The 15,955-nt window shown below is 39.8% G+C and overlaps 1 protein-coding gene across 5 annotated transcripts; it reads right to left on the bottom strand.

The window, feature by feature from the left end:
* Window positions 1–416: 416 nt before the first annotated feature.
* Window positions 417–15,696, bottom strand: POLE3 (DNA polymerase epsilon 3, accessory subunit). 5 transcript variants are annotated; one of them, XM_053695503.1, is made up of 5 exons: window positions 15,677–15,696; window positions 8,100–8,180; window positions 5,326–5,411; window positions 1,596–1,714; window positions 417–934 (listed from the first exon to the last, which is right to left on the bottom strand). In XM_053695503.1, the coding sequence occupies exons 2-5, from the start codon at window positions 8,163–8,165 to the stop codon at window positions 762–764; spliced, it is 444 nt and encodes a 147-aa protein (XP_053551478.1). In that variant the 5' UTR covers window positions 8,166–8,180; window positions 15,677–15,696; the 3' UTR covers window positions 417–761. The 5 variants fall into 5 exon arrangements, with proteins under 5 accessions (XP_053551478.1, XP_053551479.1, XP_053551476.1 ...); XM_053695504.1 differs by lacking the exon at window positions 15,677–15,696 and adding an exon at window positions 15,619–15,640; XM_053695501.1 differs by lacking the exon at window positions 15,677–15,696 and adding an exon at window positions 15,354–15,588.
* Window positions 15,697–15,955: the final 259 nt, after the last annotated feature.

Below are 15,955 nucleotides of genomic sequence, written 5' to 3'. Positions count from 1 at the left end.
AGGCCGCGGTCTTTTACTTTTTCATTCGGTTGGTGCTTTTTTCCTCTCTCTTCAATCACTTTGCTGCTAGACGGAACTTAGTCCTGTGACGCCCGGAAGTATTCGTTGGATTGGTTTACAATATTTTTTTAGGCTTATTGATGTTTGTTTATTTCAGTAACTTTTATTCGCTCATCCTTAGTGGCACAATTTTTTTTAAATTTATATTGATTTTTAGAAGTTATAGCCAGCGTGTACTTTACAATCTATGAATCAGATTAAACGTGTTTCTCATCCCCCAAGCTTTAAGCATGCCCGGGGCATACACAAGACAAATATTAGCCTGATATTTTAGGCGTATTTATAGATTTAAAAAAACACAAAAAAATTTTGCCGATAACCAAAACCCACAAATTCCGATACAGATAAACGTGATGAAAAGTTAATACATTTATTTACATAAATTAAAAAAAAAAACAAAAAAAAAAAACCTTTTACAGTTCAACAATATTTTTAGCTTTTTTTCTTCAGTATTAATGTTACAAAAACGACTCCAACATCCAAAAGCATTAAGTTCCAGTTGATAACAAAAACTAGTTCCATCTAATGGGTAGTTTGTGTGTATTGCTCACACATGCCCAATGCTTGTGCAATGTCACCTGGTTCTTGTCCTATTGTCATTGGCTGTTTCTAGATAGCAGTCATGGTTCAACAAACTCCCCTGTAAGACTGAGGAATGAACAATGAGGCCAGAATTCTCTTTAACACAAGATGTCACCAGCTCAGTTATCCACTTCCTCATCTTCTACAACTTCATCCTCCTCCATTTTGTCCTCCTCCTCTTCGTTCTCTTCCTCCCGGCTCTTGTCCTGATCCTCAGAGTCTGGCTTTTTGTCTTTGTCTTTCTTCTTCTGTTCGGTAGCTTCTTTCTTGCCCTTCTGGTCCCGTCTATAGGCTGCGGGATATGCAAATAATTAAAATTAAATGGGCATGAGCAGATAAACCGTATTCCTCAACAGGACAACTGCATCTCAACCAGATCACCAGATAGTTAGGGAAGAAACTTGAGAATGTGTTCTAAGACCATAATGCAACATTGGGACAAATTTTAAGTTTTTACAAACCAAACTGCACTTTGCCCTTTAAAAAAGAAAGTCTAGTCAAAATTAAACTTTCATGATTCAGATAGAGCTTGCAATTTTAAGCAACTTTCTAATGTACGTCTATTAGCAATTATTCTTCGTTCTCCTGGTATCTTTATTTGAAAAGCAATAATTTAAGCATAGGCATGGCCCATTTTTGGTTCAGCGCCTAAGCAGCACTTTGGTGTCTAAATGTAGCCACCAATCAGCAAGCACTACTCAGGTGCTGAACCAAAAATGGGATGGCTCCTAACCTTACATTCTTGCTTATTCAAATAGAAACCAAGAGAACGAAGACAAAAATAACAGGAGTAAAGTAGAAAGATGCTTAAAATTGCATGCTCTATCTGAATCATGAAAGTTTAATTTTGACTAGAATATCCCTTTAATATGCCCACTCTTACAACAGCCTTAGTCACAGTAATGAAAATAAAGGTCATGTTGTTATCAACATGAACATTGAGTATAACTTACCTTCTAGAGACTCTTTCAGAGGAGTCAGAAAGCGCTGAAACTCCATTTCTTCCATAGCAGACAAGACATCACTTGCATTTAGCGTTTTTCGTTTCCCCTTCATCGCAAAATTGTTAGCACTTTAGAAAGAAACAAAATGTGACAAATAGTTAAAACCAAGACACACCGCAGAGAGCCTAGGGGTTAATGTGTGTGTGTGTACGCACTCGCATGTAACTTTATATATACACACACACAACAAAAATAATTATATATAGGTCTGAGGAAGGGGATACGGTCCCCGAAACGTCACAAATAAAAGCACATAAGTAAAAGGACCAGTGAGTGCTTGATAGAGATAGATAGAATGAATATATATATATATATATATAAATGTATGCTTACCTTCACCTCCTGGTCAGCAGGAGGCGGCAAAGAGCACCACAGCAGAGCTGCTAAATAGCTCCTCCCTTCCCTCCCACTCCAGTCATTCGACTGAAGTTAGGAAGAGTTTACAATAACCCACAACCTGTCTCTAATAAATAAATAAGGTAAGCATAAATTTTGTTTTCTTTCTAATGATACGATGAGTCCACGGATCATCTAATTACTACTGGGAATCAATACCCAGGCTAGAGTACACAGATGATACGGGAGGGACAAGACAGGGAACCTAAACGGAAGGCACCACTGCTTCAGGAACCTTCTGAATTCCAACCTGTATCACTGAGACACAATTTCTAATGCCCAGGGATCCTGAACATCTCGGAATTAAGCTTGAACGAAGAAGGAAAGTCTGCCCCCTACCAGATCCGGTCCCGGATCGGGGGCATGACCTTCATGCTGACTTGGATTCAGCGGCAGGCTTCTTAGCCTGTTTTCCCTTATTCCAAGGCTGGTTGGATCTCCACGCAGGCTTGGGTTGCTCTTGTTTGCCAACGGAAGATGAGGAATTTCCCTTGAAATTACGAAAGGAACAAAAATTACTCTGGCACCCCTTCGTCTTATTTCTCTTATCCTGGGGGAGAAAATGACTTTTACCTCCCGTGATGTCAGAAATAATTTCCGATAGACCAGTACCAAATAAGGTCTTTCCCTTATATGGAATAGCCAAAAGTTTGGACTTGGAGTAGACGTCTGCAGACCAAGGCTTCAGCCATAAGGCTCTGCGGGCAAAATAGAAAAACCTGATATCTTAGCTCCCAGTTTGATAACTTGAAGGGAAGCGTCTGATAAAGGAATTAGCTAATTTGAGAGCCTTTATCCTATCTAGAATCTCGTCCAAGGATGTCTCTGTTCTGACTTTGGTTTGACGCCCTGTTCAGACAGGGCGTCAAACCAATATGCAGCTGCCCTGGTGACGGTAGCAATGCACACGGCAGGTTGCAATTGTAGACCCTGGTGTACGTACATCCTTTTGAGTAGGCCCTCTAATTTCTTGTCCATAGGATCTTTGAAAGCACAACTATCCTCTATGGGAATAGTAGTTCTCTTAGCTAATGTGGAAATACCCCCTTCCATCTTAGGTACTGTTTGCCAAGCTTGCTTGATATAGTCTGCTATGGGAAACATCTTCTTGAAAATAGGAGATGGAGAAAAAGGAATACCCGGTCTCTCCCACTCCTTAGTAATAATCTCAGAGGCTCGGTCAGGAACCGGAAATACATCAGTTGAGGAAGGAACCTCGAAATATCTGTTCAACTTACTGGATCTCTAAGGGACAACTACAACCGTGGAGTCGCTATCATCTAAAGTAGCTAAAACCTCCTTAAGCAATAGACGGAGGTGTTCCAGCTTAAATCTAAAAGATACCACTTCAGTATCAGCGAGAGGGCGTACCCCCTCAGAATCTGAAATCTCTCCGTCAGACGCTACCACAGCTTCTTCCTCCTCAGGAACCTGAGAGAAGGACTCCGAAACCGCAACGATTGCATCAGAACCCTCGCTGACAGAAAGGCTTGTCTGCCTCTTAAGTTTACCCTGCAACATGGGAAAAGCAGACAGTGCATCAGAAATTGTGGAAGACATGAGAGATGTGATGTCTTTTAAAGTAACTCCAGTGGTAGTTACAGAGGAGACGGAGGGCACTTCATGAGGGCGGTAACACTTGGGGCGCTTGAGGAGAAAGTTGCGGCATACATTGTGCCTCATTAGAATCCTGAACAACATTCCTCTTAGAAGAAGTTGGCTCAGAAAAAAATCTTATCTTTATAACTTATAGTCCTCTCAATACAAGTAGGACAGAAAGGTATTGGTGGTTCCACAAAAGCATTGAAACACAAAGAACAAGGAACATTCTGCAAGGTCCCTTGATCCATAATTGCTCACACTTAGTAAAGTCCTGCCACAAAAACTTGAACTTCAATAAAAAAAATAAAAAAAAAAATAAACGATACTGTGCCTTTAAATTTTAAAAGCGCAACTTTTTTTACTGCGCACTGAAAAGTAATAACAATCAAAACAAATCCTCCCAGTCACCTCCACACCTCAGCAGCCCTGCTGAGGCGCCTACTTCACTCCTAAGACGACCAGGAAGCTCCCACAGCGCAACGGATGATCTGGATTGATGCCAGGAAACGAACAAAGCAGTCCGGTCCTAGGAGCGCATGTAAACAGTAGCAAACATGCAGTCCTAGACAAACACAGACCTGAGACTCCTCTCTTGCAGGCCAAACTGACATCCTCTGAGGACGCAAGAAGAGGCACGTGCGGGAAAGGCAGAACCGCCCATTGTGGGAGTGACCCAACTCAAATTTTCTTCTCCTGGGGAAAAATTAACCCCGAGGAGAAGGAACCACTAACGACTTCCACAGTGATTAATAAAAGACATAAAAATAACCTCTAGTGCTCCCCAGCGCCCAGACCAGCCCTTCCAGTGCAGCCCAACATATAGCTGTCTAGCACTCCCTCTTGTTCCATGAGATAGTGCCATATAAATAAAGAGGCCCTTATAGTGCCCCTTTGTAATATATAAGGTTATAGTGAGTGCCCACTCTTTTCTGAGCTCCGATTGTGTCCCCAGAAAAAGAAAAAAGCACTTAACTCACAATACTGCCTGACAGCGCACAGGTTTGAGAGGTCCTCTTCCTCACATTGACCTGTAGAAAAAGACTGAGTCAAATCCCTCAAATATAGGAAAGTAGGGCAGTATTAATATGGGAGGCGCAGTGAGAATTATGTCCCACAAGTTCCCATTACTCTAAAGCCACCAAAGCTCTACTGAAGAGACTGATATGGACTACGGCTACAACCTAGGACAAAGCAGAACAATCCTGTACCACTTTAAAAATAATAAACTCTTGATTGAAGAATCTTTTCTAACACCTCACTTTGCCACTTCCTATCACTAACGCAGGCAAAGAGAATGACTGGAGGGGGAGCTCTGCTGTGGTGCTCTTTGCCGCCTCCTGCTGACCAGAAGGTGAATATCCCATTAGTAATTAAGATGATCCGTGAACTCATCGTGTCACTAAAAAGTATATATATATATATATATATATATATATATATATATATATATATTTTCTTTTTAGTGACACGATTCACGGATCTTCATCATAAATTTTATTTCTATTTAAAGAAAAAGCAAAAACTAAAGAATACCATACAAATATGCTTCTGGGATACTTTTGCAGGTCTTTTTGTGTGGTAGAAATATGTAAATGAACATGTGCGGCTCTCAAAAAGGAAAATCAAAGGCTAAGGTTTTGTTTTTAAACACAAAACTATAAATTGGCACTAACATCCTTACCAAGATGTTGCATAAAGCACAAAGACACTGGCTGCCCGGGAAATTGCACTTCTCGCTTCTTTTGAGATGTTGACGCCATCAGGAAGCTGGATAAGGATGAAACGTTAGATAATAACCTGAATACCATTTTTAATAAGGGGTAAAAATGTATATTTTACGTATATTTTGTTGAAACTTTTGTAAATCTTTCAAAACATGAAGTTTATCTGGCAGATGATTATTAAAAGAGCAAGCAATGTCTTTATTGAAGTCACCATGTTGTTAACACTCTACCGAGGAGCGTTTCAGAAAGGCAAGCCTCATGATAATCAAGAGTTTGTGCGCACATGCGTTATGAACACTGTCAGCCATGCTCATGCGTATTTCTCTCTCACCTGCAAGCTTCTGTTTCCACATAGAAAATGCCACCACCCCTGGCTGCTTGTTCTGACAAGACGATGAACCAGACCTGCATAATTTCTAAATACCCAGTAAGCTTCCCCAATACCTTACTATGCAGCTGTCAATGTTGACTTTTTTAACCCTTTCCCACCCGGACTTATTTGTTCCGATGTAAACAAACTAGTAAAAACTGAAATCACACGATCGCTCATGCAATCGTGTGATTTCAATGATGGGATCGTGTCGGGGGGAGTGCCTATGATGCTAGGCACACCCTCCAGTCTGCAATCCCATTTAGGAAGCTGCTATAGCTTCAGGACAGCCGAACAGGTACGACGTTCCATGCCGTCTTAATGGTGCTAAAGCCTAGCATAGTTAGGACGGCATGGAACTTCCTAACTGCAGGAAAGGGTTAAATGGACATTTAACTGCTTTGTTTATAAAATTGCCCCTGCCCCACACTCTCTAGAGCGGTCAAAAAGCAAATTCCATAACTTTTGTTCTTATTATCATCATCAGTTATATGTAGAGCTCCAACAGATTCCGCAATGCTATACACATAGGTATGATATGCAAAAGGTAGCATTTATAGGAGACAAATGCGTAAAGGGTCCCTGCCAAAAGTTGCACTGTTGTAACTCCCCTCATGAATGTGATCTACAAAACCGCTGGGCTTGTGGGCTTACATGCTAAGGGGGTTCAACGGTATGAAGGAAAAGGGAAAACTGAGTTAAGAAAGGTTAGCATATGTTGTAGGCCTCCCTAACAGTAGAATCTTTACGGTTTTAACAATGCTGCAAATTTCCTTAATCCAGTATTAGTTCCTTCCTTTTTTGGGGGGGGTTTTGTTTGTTTTTACTTCATTTTATTAAAATTTTAGAAGACTTATTGCTCTATGAATTGATTTTCTGCATGCAAATCCAGTGTTCTCCACAAAAATGTTGCTTTCTGGGTAACGTTTTGAGGTAGCCGGTTGAAGGCATTGTAATACTTTTAAATATATAACAGAAAATGTTATAATAATATTACAATGTTGCTTAAGCTATCCAAAGCTCACATGAATTGCATAATTTAAAGGGATGGTAAGCTCTCCCATTTTTAAAAACAGATCCAGAACGCTTGTGATATTTTAGATGCAGTTTAATTAATCATTTGTAATAAAAGTTGCGCTATAACCTACTTTTAATATAGATATGAAATTCAAAATCCCTGCGCTCCTCCACTCACTTCAAAAGTCAATTTTTTGTGAGCTAACAGTTTGAATTGTTCTCCAATCAACGTTCTTGCTACAACAAAAGTTCCATATGGGGAGAGTGCTGATTGGAGAACAGTTCAAACCTTCAGCTCACAGAAAAATTGACTTTTGAAGTGGGCAGTGGTGCTTGGAGCAGAAGCACTTTTTCTTAAAGGACCCTAGTTAAAAATTATATTATTTTACCCTGGTACATCTGGAAGGTATTGGAGGGGTTGCAAGGAAGTGGGCATGATAAACCACACCTAGTAGAGTAGCCCTGTGTTGAGCCCTTTTTGGTACCAGGTGAGATCTTTGTAAGCTCCTTTATGGGACCAGAATTTACATTGGATCTACCTGACAACATACCCCTGTAAATTATGCCTACAAGTTTTACAATTTACGCCAAGCTCAGCAAAGATATTAAAGTAATAGTAAATCCTAACGTTTGTGAAATGCTAGGATTTACCAGTGCAACAAATAAAGGGGACTTTCAGTCATGAAGTATAGAATACTTCATGCTGAAAGTTCCTTTATTTGTCTGAAGCATTCGCCGTACTGAGTGCCTCAGGCAGCCCACGGCAGAATACTACTTTATCACTGAGGTAATATTAGCCAATAGCATTGCTAGTCATATAGCATAATGCCAGCTGGGCCATACTGCTATTGGCTAAGAGGTTGAAAAGTCAGCTCACTGAAAAATCGCTTTCTGCTCTGGGCGGCTTTAGGCGCTTAGCACGGCGAATGGTAGACAGACAAAGGAACTTTCAGCATAAATTATTTTATACTTCATGACCGAAAGTCCCCTTTATTTGCTGCACTGGTAAATCCTAGCGTTTCAAAAAGGATTTTTTTATCACTTTAATTACACCCCACTGCCACTGCTCTTTTGGTAGCCAGCAACACACCTCACAAACATAAAACAAAGTAAAATGTATTTCTCAGGGTAGGAACACGACATTTACAAAAAGAAAACGCATACGAACATGCCTCTTCACAGCTGAAAATATTTGCATCTTATACCGATCAATTTGAAAACAAACAAACAAACAAAAAAAAAAGTCACATTACTTCTTGGGAGTAACAAACAATTTGTTTATACCAACAGAAAATTAATCTAAGCCGCAGTTAGTGAAGTAATGGCTATAAAAACAGGACTTACAGCCTCTTTAATTATCCTTGTGATTACGGTGTTGGGTAAGTTGAGATCTTCGGGTCTCTCCGCCATTTTGAAGTGCTAGAGCTGCAATAAATATGATTCTATTATTGGGTTAAGTGAAACATTTTTTATCTTCAAAAGGTACTTTTTTTTATACTAAAAGAATAAAGATTTGCATTTAATAGACTTCAAACAAAGTACAATACAATCCATCTACTGTACATCCAACCAAACCGCAAAGTAGGTAATTCTTGCACAGACTATGAGTTGGAACCAATCAGCTAGTTCATTACTCAGATATGCAAGTAGTGCTGCTGATTGGATCAGTGGATGTTTCCACTCAGAACCAGCAGTGTTCCGCAGGTCCCAAATGGCACTTTTACTGTGTGTTTAACCCATTTATATTTATTATAATATTTGAATTTTAGCAAATTTTAGCTTAATATTGGCTAAAATTTTAGCCAGGTGGTGCAGCCATTAAAAAAGTCCTGGGGAGAACACTGAAATGGCCCTGGTCTTTATGAATAGAAAAGGAATGTTGTACAATATACATATTAAAGTGAAGGTCAATTTTGACAAATTAGTGCCCGGTTTTTTATAATCCTATTAAAAACGAAGGCACTTTAATTCCTCCAAATTTACATTTCAAGCGTTTTCTTAAAAAAAAAAAAAAAAAAAAAAAAAAAAAAACAACTTACCTTTGAATCCTGAAAGCTGCTCCATCGATTCCCACGGCAGTCGGAAGCCTCTGCTTACGTCAGAAATAACGAATCTGGCTTCCTCCAATCACAGCGTTCCCCCCGGGGGCATCATGGCCTGAGTGAACGCCGTGATTGGATGAAGCAGGATTCGTCATTTTGGACCAGCGAAGAGGGCTTGCGACGGGCAGAGGAAGAGCTGCAGCGTTAACTTTTTTTTTTAAATAATTAACCCCTTGCTCCATATGGAAGACACACAGTACTTTGTTCATCACACAGTGTTGACGTAGTACCAACATCGAGGCGCATTTTGCGGACCCCGCTGTTAGCTTAGACAACAGGAGCCTAGCCAAGAGGCAGAAGGCATCTGCCAGATCGCCAATTGTTACAGCGATTGACACTCTCTGTAACACTCTGTAATAATCCTCTGGGTGGAAGTGGTGGTAGGGAAAAAGAGTGGTGGGTGGTCAGCCCAGCAAAGGAGGGAGCAGAGAGGGGCAGGGTTCCCTACAATACAGAAAATGTATGAAGGGTGAGGGAGTAAACATGTATGTAACTTTATGCCAAATCCCTTTACATGCATTTTTTTGCATTGCATTTTTGTGGATTGTTCCATCTGGCAGTGAGGACTAAACCGGGGGTGTTCGGATTTGGTTTTGTGATTACAGGCGGGATTCCTCCTTACATTTATATTCACATTTGTATTATACATTTGATTATTTCACTAATTACACTTGTATACATTATTCATTTTAGATAAGAATGTTTAGTTACATTTTAACGCGTTTTCACTATAATGATATTTTTATATTTATCCTGCCTGATGGTACGGACCTTGATATGTTTGCACATGGTCTCCAGTGATTGGTGGAGACATTGAGGGAGGGTTTTACAGGCCTTTATTAGTCTGTTTGCATGTAGCTTCTGGTTGTCAGAGGAAGGGACGTGTAAGGTCCCGAAACGTCACAAATAAACACAATTGTTGGTTCACAAATTGCTGAAGTCCAGTGAGGAGAAAAAGAGAGAAAAAGAGAGAAAAAGAGAGAAAAAGAGAGAAAAAGAGAGAAAAAGAGAGAAAAAGAGAGAAAAAGAGAGAAAAAGAGAGAAAAAGAGAGAAAAAGAGAGAAAAAGAGAGAAAAAGAGAGAAAAAGAGAGAAAAAGAGAGAAAAAGAGAGAAAAAGAGAGAAAAAGAGAGAAATATATATATAGGCTGCCAGTAACAATTATGGTGGGGAGCCAGTACCTAGGTTGGTGGTGACCGGGGGGGGGGACCTGCTTGGGAGGTGTTGGGTTAATCCCTACACTAGAGCAATTTATCAAGTTTACCGAATAACCTCTTCACTGTCAGGGATTTCAGAAGTGTGGTGCACAGCTGCAATCAGGGGCCTTCTAATTGCCAAAAGTCTCAGAGAAGTTTTCATAACCAAGTATTAACTGCAGTAGTTGTATGTAAATACTTTCTGTGAGAAACCCAAAATTTGCAAGGACGTTAACGATTATTTTTATATGATCATATTTGGCAGCCAAATAAATAGCATTATTTATATTATTAGAATATACCAAAATGGGCCTAGATCAATACATTGGATTGTTTAATATATAAGCTCTATTTCTGTGAGTCAATTCACCTGATGGAACAGTTTTAATACCGAGAAGCACATTGTAAGCGTACAACACTTTAATTGCTTTTAATATAGTGGTTTTAACCATTTGGACTGAGCGCTAATTTTGCGAGACGAAATTCTCTTTTTTATACCCACAGTTTATCTGTACTTGTGCCAATCGGCAAAATCTGGAGTGAGAATCCCAAACTACATCACCAATAGGAGATCTTAGACGCAAAGATTTCATGGACGGCTCTTAATAGGACAACTGCATCTCAACCAGATAGTTAGGGAAGTAACTTGAGAATGGGTTCTAAGACCATAATGCAACATTGAGAAACAAATTTTAAGTTGTTACAAACCAAACTGCACTTTGCCCTTTAAAAAGGGATAGTCTAGTCAAAATTAAACTTTCATGATTGAGATGGAGCTTGCAATTTTAAACAATGTTTTAATTTACTTCGTTATCTTTGTATCTTTATTTGAAAAAGCAGGAATGTAAAGATTACGAGCCGGCCCATCTTTGGTTCAGCACCTGGGTAGCGCTTGCTGATTGGTGTCTAAATGTAGCCACCAATCAGCAAACGCTATCCAGGGTGCTGAACCAAAAATAGGCTGGCTCCTATGCGTACATTCCTGGTTTTTCAAATAAAGATACCAAGAGAACGAGGAAAAATGAGAATAGGAGTAAATTATAAAGTTGCATGCTCTATCTGAATCATCAAAGAAATATAATTGGGTTCAGTATCTCTAAGCATTCAGACTGCCATCTCTGCACTATTTGGTGCAACTTCAATTGTGAGCATGGTATCTATATTTATTGCTGCTACAGTGACACACTTCACCATTGGGTGTAGGGTTGCACCGATACCGATACTAGTATCGGTACCGGTGCCAATACCAAGTATTTGCATGAGTACTTGTACTCGTGCAAATGCACCGATACTTAAACCGATACCTCCAATTCCTACCCATACGCCATCTTTTGGCATTTTTCAAACTGCATGTTCCCATTTCATTTTAAGCTGGAGTGGAGACTTAACTAAAAATTGTTCTGCCAATACAAATTGCTGTTACTTGTATTATTGTACATCAGAGCAGTCATTCAGACAAACCCCTGAAGTACTGGGCAGTTAATAAACTGAGATTTAATGGCCCAAAAATATCTTTCTAACCCATGCAGTAGTGTGAAAAGTCAAAGACTGTTCAGCTTAGCGTCAAACGTCCTTGCTGTTAGCAGAAGCAGACTTATAGCTGAACATGCAGAGATGCTTCTGTTCCTTAATAAGAACTTTCCACTAACTTTTGAAAAAAATATTCTAATTGCTAGATTGCCTGTTATACTACTAGTTCTCCTCTTGCACAATTATGCTCAAAACATACTGTACTCTGAGGAACAACCTTAGCCAGGGCTGGACTGGAAATAAAAAGGTGCCCTGGAAAAATATGAAGACCAGCCCTATTTTCTGTTGAGTCACTAGAATGCAAATGCCCCATTTTTCTCAAAGGGTATTACTGGGATACTCCTTCCTCAATATTATTTTCAGAATTAAATTATATTACTTTGTATCAAGTACAAATGTTAGATTGATGAGTTATATAGGCACCCTACAAACCAATTGCATCTAGTAATCCCCCCTTTAAATTGTAGCTTTCCAGCCCTAGCTGCTGCAGCTGTTATTTATTGTTGTTATTATTAACATGTTATTGTAATATTTTTAATTTATAAACATGTTCTGTAAACTTTGTGACAACAAGCACATAAAACTGTTTTATTATTTCAAAATGTCTTTTGAGATACAGTTCATAATTATAAAGAAGTGATCTTAAATCATTACTCTTTAAACTATCATGACATAAAAAAGTATCGGTAATTGGTATCGGTGAGTATTTGAAAAAAAGTATCGGTACTTGTACTCTGTCTTAAAAAAAATAGTATCGGTGCAGTCCTAATTGGGTGTGTCCTTTTTCACAGAATAAAAATGTTAAAAACTCTCCAGTACTTTGGGCACGTTTTTCTCTGACATTTCTCTCCCAGTAGCAAAAGGATTATTTAGAACTAGTCTTTATATTCAAATAACCATCCGTATTTCAGCATGCCTCATTAAAAAGTGACAGTAAATGCCTTGTAATTACAAAACAATCATTTTTCTGTTGTCATGCAATAAAATGGCATCAGCCAAGTCTAAACATTTTATAAACAAATTAACATCTTGATTACTGCAATTATTTGAATTATTATTGCAGTTAAGAAGGTAGCCACTCATCTTTGTTAAAGAACATTGTTTTACGGTTACAAGTTAAAGCCAGTTAGGGACAGATATGTACTCTGAAAAATAGAAAACCCACAATTTTCAGAGTTAAGTTATATGTAAATGGGGCAACATCAATAATTTAAATTATATTGCAAGGTTGTTTTACTAAGCATAACTGTTATAAATTAACCTCATGATGTTTACTGACCCTTTAAATGGATATGAAACCCAAAAAAAGTTATCGCGATTCAGACAGAACACACAAAAATAAAAACTTTCCAGTTTATTTCTATCATCAAATTTGTTTTGTTCTCATGATATTCTGTGTTGGATACCTAGGTAGGCATCTGCAGTACCCCCCTGGCAGGAAATAGCGCTGCCTTCTAGTGCTCTTGCAAATGGATAACATTCATGGGCCGGTGTTCTGTCAGAATAGCAAACATATCAGATCAGCAAACGGAAGTGACGATTTGTCAGCTGTCTGATAAGAAATACGCACCACGCATGCTCTCCTCAGCGTAGTCACATTCCAATGTCTGAACGTCACAACCCATCAGATTCTTGGACAGTATTCAAAGCGCCTTTGTTAACTTAATAATAAATGTGCAACAAGTGAATTACATGCACAAGGAACTATGAAAAAGCAACCAGCGAAACGCATAAGTTGGCGTTCAACCGGAGGGGTCTGACGTTGCTAATATGAACTGTGACTTTGTTCTGATATTTTAACTATCTACACTATAAGTAACGCGTCCATTGCCGTCAAATGCGCACGCAGCGGGGAGCGTGGCCAGGCAGAAGTAGGCATGAAGGGCCTGTGGCGTGGCAGGAATGGAGCGTATGCAGCGGTGGGAGCACAGGTAGGACCGCTGCAATAAAGAAAATGGCCCGTGTACACGGTCTTCACCTCTAGTTTACTTAAAGGGACACTGTACCCAAAAATTTAATTTCGTGATTCAGATTGGAGCATGAAATTTTATGCAAATTTCGAATTTACTCCTATTATCAAATTTTCTTCATTCTCTTGGTATCTTTATTTGAAATGCAAGAATGTAAGTTTAGATGCCGGCCCATTTTTGGTGAACAACCTGGGTTGTCCTTGCTGATTGGTGGATAAATTCATCCACCAATAAGACATTGCTGTCCAGAGTACTGAAACCAAAAAAAAAGCTTAGATGCCTTTTTCAAAAAATGATAGCAAGAGAACGAAGAAAAATTGATAATAGGAGTAAATTAGAAAGTTGCTTAAAATGGCATGCTCTTTCTGAATTACAAATGAACAAATTTGGGTTCAGTGTCCCTTTAATAAACAATTTGACTTTGAATCTTAATGAGGCGCCTCATGTGCATGTAATGGAATTCACTTGTTCCACATACCGCTACTATTGATTGCTTCTTTGAAGAAATGTATTTGTTCCAAAACCTTAAGACTTGAGTTAGTGGAAGACTGTGGTCTATGTGGATTAAAAAATGTTTTGTAAACGTTTAATAAGGTTGCTAATATTTTTGGTGCTAATGGTGTATAGTAAGCAAATCAGGGTTTGTGATGCAATCTTATGGCTATGTGGTTATTGCGTGCAGCCGCATGCACTTTGAATACCGTCCAAGCATCTGATGGGTTGTGACGTTCAGGTATTGGAATGTGACTACGCTGAGGAGCGTACATATTTCTTATCAGACAGCTGATGGAACGTCACTACCGTTTGCTGATATGTTTTCTATTCTGACAGAACACTGGTGTTCTGGTAAGAGGGCAAACTTTGGAAAAGAGCGAACCATGTCACTTCCTGTGACGTTTCATCAGCTGTTTCACACATTTTTGACCTAATAAGCATGCGTGCCAGTGTCATCACATACGTCACTGCTAAAATATTTAGAGCTGTGAAATTCAGGAACCCTTTCTAGAGCTCATGCGTGGGATTTTGTATCACAAATGGTGCGCTCCATGGAAAGCTGTTTATTCGGCTCCTCTGCAATATTCGGAACTCCGCCCCCCACTGCAACTACTCCTACTACTGTAAAGCTGAGTCTCCGTGCTCGTGCCTGAGAAACAGCCCCCGCCACTCGGCTATAGCCACTGCTTCTTCTGATGATCCAATGCAGCTTTTCACAGGCTCCGTTCAATGTCATTATCATTTCATAACATCTCAGTGGCTATAGCTGAGTGGCGGTGGGGGGGGGGGGCTGTTTCTCATGCACGAGCACGAAGACTCAGCTTTACAGTAGTAGTAGTAGGAGTAGTTGCAGTGGGGGGCGGAGTTCCAAATATTGCAGAGGAGCCGAATAAACAGCTTTCCATGGAGCGCACCATTTGTGATACAAAATCTCACGCATGAGCTCTAGAAAGGGTTTCTGAATTTCACAGCTCTAAATATTTTAGCAGTGACGTATGCGGCCAGGTATGTGATGACGCTGGCACGCATGCGCATTAGGTCCAAAATGTGTGAACCAGCTGATGAAACATTACAGGAATTGACATGGTTCGCTCTTTTCCAAAGTTCGCCCTCTTATCATAACACCGGCTCCCTAGAGCACGTGCCTGCTTTTCAACAAAAGATACAAAGAGAATTAAGAATATTTGATAATAGAAACAAATCAGAAAGATGTTTAAAATATCATGCTCTATCTGAAACATGAAAGAAAAAAATTGGGTTTCAAACATTACAGAATGTTATAGCAAAAGGTTACCTGAGAGCTTACAGGGAGCAGTTGAATCTGCAGTAAAGAAATAGATATCCGGTACTTATACCGGGTGTTATTTCCCGTGAGCTCACAGTAGAGCAACCTGATCCAACTCCTCTTCCCGCCAGCAACCGAAACCCCTAGTAGAAGCAACATGTGGGACAAAAACCACGCCCTTTCCGCCAGATAACGCCATGCGTTCCAGCTTGGCTTCCACCCATAAGCTAACGATCTATAGCCGTAGACAGCTACCACACACTCCCACACACAACAGAAGGTTTACCCGTACAGAAATGAATCCAACCACCACCTCCCTTAGCTTATTGTCCCTGATAAACCACCTATGCGTTCCAAGCCTCGGTACCGCTATCAGCTCGTTCCATTCTCAGAAAGAACAACCAATAGGAGCGTGTGGGTTGAAACGAGGCTTGAAACTCATACTGGAGCCCGACCCTTCTTGAAAGCGTTGTAAGTTGCTATGGTAACTTGAGCCAGGTAAGTAGTTAATTATTACAAAGAGCTGGAGCGTGGTTTTAACGGGGGGATTACTGCTTTATAATACAGCCCTACTCGGGGGCATTTGTTATTGTGTTATTTGTGAAGCTACATAGTTGTTGTGG

Source organism: Bombina bombina, chromosome 12 (genome assembly GCF_027579735.1).
Source record: "Bombina bombina isolate aBomBom1 chromosome 12, aBomBom1.pri, whole genome shotgun sequence".
NCBI classification, from domain to species: domain Eukaryota; kingdom Metazoa; phylum Chordata; class Amphibia; order Anura; family Bombinatoridae; genus Bombina; species Bombina bombina.
This window is presented reverse-complemented; position numbering and strand designations above follow the sequence as displayed.

Excerpts from the sequence above, each read along its gene's own strand:
- POLE3 (XM_053695503.1), bottom strand. The coding sequence starts at position 8,165 with ATGGCGGAGAGACCCGAAGATCTCAACTTACCCAACACCGTAATCACA. Across the intron at positions 5,412-8,099 it reads CAAGGATAATTAAAGAGGCT|CTTCCTGATGGCGTCAACAT; the intron begins GTAAGTCCTGTT and ends ATCCTTATCCAG. Across the intron at positions 1,715-5,325 it reads GTGCTTTATGCAACATCTTG|TGCTAACAATTTTGCGATGA; the intron begins GTAAGGATGTTA and ends TTCTTTCTAAAG.